The 5911-nt window shown below is 40.6% G+C and overlaps 1 protein-coding gene across 1 annotated transcript; it reads right to left on the bottom strand.

Annotated features, from left to right (window-relative positions):
- Window positions 1-3500: 3500 nt before the first annotated feature.
- On the bottom strand, window positions 3501-4487 carry LOC120089021. The gene is made up of 3 exons (XM_039046456.1): window positions 4169-4487; window positions 3858-3919; window positions 3501-3758 (listed from the first exon to the last, which is right to left on the bottom strand). The coding sequence occupies exons 1-3, from the start codon at window positions 4485-4487 to the stop codon at window positions 3501-3503; spliced, it is 639 nt and encodes a 212-aa protein (XP_038902384.1).
- Window positions 4488-5911: the final 1424 nt, after the last annotated feature.

Below are 5911 nucleotides of genomic sequence, written 5' to 3'. Positions count from 1 at the left end.
GTGAGAGCTAAGAATAATGTATCAAATATCTTATTAATCTCCCGCTGAAGTTTTCTAATAACTCTATCATATAGAAGTTGTTGACTACCATTGAAGTGTTCTAATTTTTGGGTAAATTTATATTTAGTTTCTTGTACGGCTAATAAAAACAACCCTAAGTCTATGTGGTTTATTCAAATATAACACTTATAAATGGACTTAAACCTATGATGTCTATGTCACACCCTGCCCAGACCACCCTCTTAGCCTAGGAAAGGACGTGACTGCAGCAGTTATCAACCCTTTGGCTGACACTTACTGCCTAATAACTCTTGCGGAATAACTCTAATACCAAAATATAACTCATATACAGCGGAATGTCTATAGGCCAAAAATTTATTAATTTAGAAACATAACATGTTTAGAGTCATTACAACACTAGATTCATAAGTCCCAAAGCCCCAAAAAAAAAACATTAGTCCCTATATGAACAACAGAAACATAAAATGTGTACAATATTTACAGTAACCACCTAAACAGACGGGTTACAAATATCTTTATCCTTTAGTGGCAGAGCAGATGCAGAGCTATCTTCTGAGGATTTGATCACTACCTGTGGGGGGGAAAGGGAAACATTTGAAAACGGGGTGAGCTTGCTAGCCTAATGAGTGACTTGAGAAAGATAATTGATTCTCATGCAAAATTTCAATAAAGAGTTTAACTGAAATATAAACTTTCTACAGTACCTTGTACCGCAGTATAAATATTTTCCAAGCATAAAGCATATAAAGTTGTTTTAATCATAGAATATTAAAACTGTTTCTCAGTTGAGAATAACCCCACTGTGGGTAAAAACAATCCCAACACCAACAGCTAGTCAAGAGAGAACCCTTTTGCTCAATCTCTGACTTTAACTACCTACGTGCACATGGCCATACTAAGTATCGTCATACCTTAGGTACTTCTGCTCAGATACCTTCTCAAATGTCCTTCAGTATCGAGCTACTAGGATACCTTCTCAAATGTCCTTCAGTATCCAGTTGGTTTGGATACCTTCTCAAATGTCCTTCAGTATCTAGTTGGGCGGATACCTTCTCTAATGTCCCTCGATATCATGTTTTAAGTAAAACTAGTCATAAATGACTTTCTTTAAAGCATGTAAAGTATCACACATATAAAAACATAGCTTTAAAGATACTAACGCATGTTGGGTATATTTAACACATATAAATAGCTTTTCAACAAACTTCCCACACATGCATGCGTTTAAAACATAACTCATGGATTGCTTGGAAATTACTTTGTAAAACTAGCTAGCATGAGAATAATCTTCTTTAAAACATGCTTTCTATAAAACATTTTAATTCAAACATTTTAGTCAAAATGTTTTAGTCACTCACCTCGATCGCTTAGGAACTTTTTACTCTAGTAGTTCCTTTTCTACCTCGGGCTCCCTTTTCACCCTAGAATTCAGATTCAACTTACAGCTCAGATTATTCATAGTTATATACTTTATTTTAAGATATGTCCTTCTACAAACATATTCTAAATTGTCTCAGAAAGCTTACTCTAAACTTTGAGCTTAGAACCGCTCGTGGTTTGGCCGGAAGCTCAAAATCTTCAAGACTGGCCCAAGCTTATCCGACAACCTGACCCTTCTGTCTTCTTCTCCGTTTCCAGCCTGATCCCTTCGAGATTTTTCTTCGGCAGCCCTACATTGAAAACTAGACTTTCAGATCTCAAGTGGCTTTAAAATCACTCCTCATCCCAATTTGGTGTTGCTTTCCAGACTTCACTGTCCAATGCGTCCTCTTTGAAATTCTATGACCAACGCATGGATTTTGGCTTAAATGCAAGGTTTGCTCAACTCTCCCACTCTTTTTACTGTATTTTTGAATTGTGATCTAAAAATGAAGTCTTTTGGCCCTATTTATAGGCGTCCAAACCTTCTCTAAAGTCGACACCTCCTACTTGGCTGCATGTCCAAGTGTTTCCTCCTCACACCAACAACGCAATTCTTTGATCAACGCAATCTAAGTGTCCTTCTCCTATGTAGCCAACACATGAGCTTCCAATCTGATGCAACCACCTCAAATTCTTAAGGCTTAAGGCTTCCTCCCAAGAAGATACATGGTTTGATGATGTTTTCTAGGTGATCTCATCCTTTATATGCGTCCAACTCTTGGATGTTCAACACATAGTCCATACTCAATGCATAGCCTATAATCAATGCATAGCAAGCCAATTCACTATCATCGCAATCCAACTTAGCCATCGCAAGAGCTAGCCATCACCAATGCATAGGGTGGCCACTCATCCTCAACGCATGGCTCACTAGGTAGGCACGCTTGGCACGGGCGCATGGTGTTTGGCATAGGTGTTGGTCGATCGACGAATGGGCGTGCTGCATAGGCTAGCCATCACTCGCTTGCTCGGCCGCATGGGCGTGCTCGGCACATTGATGCTCGGTAGGGTGCTTCGACGCATGGGCATGGCCGTTCGACAGGGCGCTCGTTGCATAGGCATGGCCGCTCGGTCAGGGCACTTTCTGCACAGGCATGGCCACTCAACGCATGGCAGGGGTGCTTGGCTGGCCGCTCAATGCGTTGGGCAAGGGCACTTGGTTGGCCACTCGACGTATGGGCTAACTTCCAACGTATTCCTTGCCTACCCTTGTGCCTTCCAACGCGTCACCTCCATCTTTCATCTTTCGGTTGCATGCCATCACCAACAACCCATTCTAACGCATCAATACATCCTTCCAACGCATCAACACACAATTTTTATACTTGGCCAAATTTCCAAATTTTCCCCAAAAGTCAAACTTCCAAATTTCCTCTTTTCTTCTAATTCTTCACCCTTTTCTCTACCATTCCACCCTAGTTTCCACATCAACCTACTCATCATACTGATCTCAATAGGGAACATACTGAAGTAGAGAAATTAGGATTTGGGGTTCACATTTACCTTCCCCTTATAAAAATTTCGTCCTCGAAATTTTGCTACAAGTCCATCAATTAAACAACTGCAGATACTTGTTTCTTATTTGCTCTTCGGCTTCCCACGTTGCTTCTTCTGTGCTATGGTTTTGCCATAGTACCTTTACCAATGGGATTGTCTTATTCCTTAAGACCTATTCCTTTCTGTCAAGAATCTCCACTGGTTCCTCTTCATAAGACAAATTTTCTCTCAACTACACTGGTTGATCAGGCAACACATGGGTAGGATCTGGCATATACTTCCTAAGCATTGCCACATGAAACACATCATGAATACGAGATAACTCTGGAGGTAAATCCAATCGATATGCCATCGGGCCAACTTTTTCTATTATCTTGTAGGGTCCAATATATCTCGGGCTTAATTTCCCTTTCCTACCGAACCTGAGTATTCCTTTCCATGGAGATAACTTAAGAAATACTTTGTCGCCAACTTCAAACTCCAATTCTCTTCTCCGCTTATTGGCATAACTCTTTTGCTTATCTCGAGCCGTCTTAAAATTATCTCTTATAATCTTAACGTTATCTGATGTCTGTCTGTTGCACAAGTTTTGGACCTAGTAATTTCCTTTCACCGACTTCATCCCAACATATCAGAGTCCTACATGGTCTTCCGTACAGTGCCTCATACGGTGCTATTCCGATACTCAAATGGTAACTGTTGTTAGACGTAAATTCGATTAACGACAGATGCGTATCCCAACTGCCCTTAAATTGCAATATACATGCTCTCAGCATGTCTTCTAATGTATGAATTGTCCGTTTAGACTGACCATCCGTCTGTGGATGAAAAGCAGTACTAAAATATAACTTGGTTCCCATAGCTTTCTGCAAACTAGGCCAAAACTTCGATGTAAATCTGGAGTCTTGATCTAATACAATTGAAACTGGAGCTCCAAACTGACTCACAATTCGATCCACATACAACTTAGCTAATTGGTCTAGGGTAAAAGTAACATTAATATGTAAAAACTTAGCTGTTTTTGTCAATCTATCCACAATTACCCATATACCATTATAGCTCGCTAGTGTCTTAGGTAATCCAAACAGGAAATCCATCGTAATATGCTCCCACTCCCACTCTGGTACTAGGAGTGGATTAAGTAATCTTGCTGGCCTTTATCTGTCCGGTTTAACTTGTTGACATATTAGACACCTGTCAACATACTCTACTATTTCTCTTTTCATACCAGGCCACCAGTACGATTTCTTTAATGTCCTGTACATCTTCGTATTTCCCGGATGCCTAACATAGGCTGAACTATGTGCCTCCTCTAGAATGGCTTGTTTAAGTGCTAAGTCCTTGGGTACATATATCCTACCCTTTTTTATTAGCACTTTGTCCGCTCTTAATTGATAGTCCATCCTCAATCCTTTACCTGCTTCTTCAGCTAACTTTTGAAGATCAGAATCCTTTAATTGTTCACGTAGAACATCTTCTACGAGAGTAGGACGTACTTCAAATGAAGCTAGTAATCCTCCTATTTGATCGATTGATAATGCTGCCATAGCATTATACAACTCATGAATCAGTGTACCCTTTAATGAATTGATACTAGCTCTAGCTGATCTGGTTTTTCAACTTAGAGGCGTTAGCTACCACATTTTCTTTACTTGGGTGATAGTCAATTGTGCAGTCATAATCTTTGATCAGCTCGATCCATCTTCTCTGTCTCAAGTTTAACTCCTTCTGATCAAAGATATACTTCAGAATCTTATGATCTGTGAATATATGACATCGCTCACCAAACAGGTAATGTATCCACAACTTTAGAGCTAACACAACTGCTGCTAACTCTAAATCGTGTGTAGGGTAGTTACATTCGTGCTTCTTTAATTATCGAGAAGCATAAGCTACTACCTTTCCCTCCTGCATCAGCACACATCCTAACCCTTGTCAGGATGCATCACAATAAACCTCAAACTCTTTACCTGGTGTAGGTAGAGTTAATACTGATGTTACACCCATGCGTCGAGCGGCCAAGCACACCTATGTGTCAGTGGCCAATACCATGCGCCTATGCCAAGCATGCCGTGCGATGCTACCTAGTGAGCCATGCATCGAGGATGGACGGTCACCATATGCGTTGGTGATGGATAATTTCTTGCAATGATTGAGTTAAAATGTTATGCTATGCGTTAGGAAAAAGTTGGATGCATAAATGTGAGGTCAAAAAGGAAACGTCAGCCAAACCATGTGTCTTGTTGAGAGAAATTCTTAAGACTAAGAAATTGAGGTGGACGCATGTGGAGAAGACACCTTGGGCCAAGATGATGCAAGATTGCATTGATGAAGGGAGGGGTAGACACTTGGCCATGCAGCCAAGTAGGTGGTGTCAACACTAGAGGAAGTCTGGACGCCTATAAATAGAGCCTTGAGAATTCATGTTCGAAGCACAAATTCATAAATTACGTGAAGAGAGAGGGAGAGTGGAGCAAACCATGCGTTGGAGCCAAACCCATGCTTTAGTCATAAGTGGACGCATTGGACAGTGAAGTCTGGAAAATAGCATCAAATTGGGACGAGGAGTTCTCCCAGAATACTCGTGAGTTTGATGTGATTCCAAAGCCATCTGAAAGCTAAAAGAGTGTAGTTTTCATGGGGGGACTTCTGGAGAAGAAGCTCCAAGGAATCGGACTAGAGAATGAGGAAAAAATAGAAGGGTTAGGCTATCGGGTAGGCTTGAACCAGTCTTAGAGATTCTGTGATTCCGGCTAAATCACGAGAAGTTCTAAGCTCAAATTTTAGGGTAAGATTCCTGAGACATTTTAGAATATGTATGTAGAAGGAAGTATCTCAAAATAAGATACAGAACTATGAGTAATCTGAGCTGTAAATTGAATCTGAATTCTAGGGGTGAAAAGAGAGCCCGAGGTAGAAAAGGAACTACTAGAGTCAAAAGTTCCTAAGCGATCAAGGTGAGTGACTAAAA

This window comes from Benincasa hispida, chromosome 10 (genome assembly GCF_009727055.1).
Source record: "Benincasa hispida cultivar B227 chromosome 10, ASM972705v1, whole genome shotgun sequence".
NCBI lineage: Eukaryota > Viridiplantae > Streptophyta > Magnoliopsida > Cucurbitales > Cucurbitaceae > Benincasa > Benincasa hispida.
This window is presented reverse-complemented; position numbering and strand designations above follow the sequence as displayed.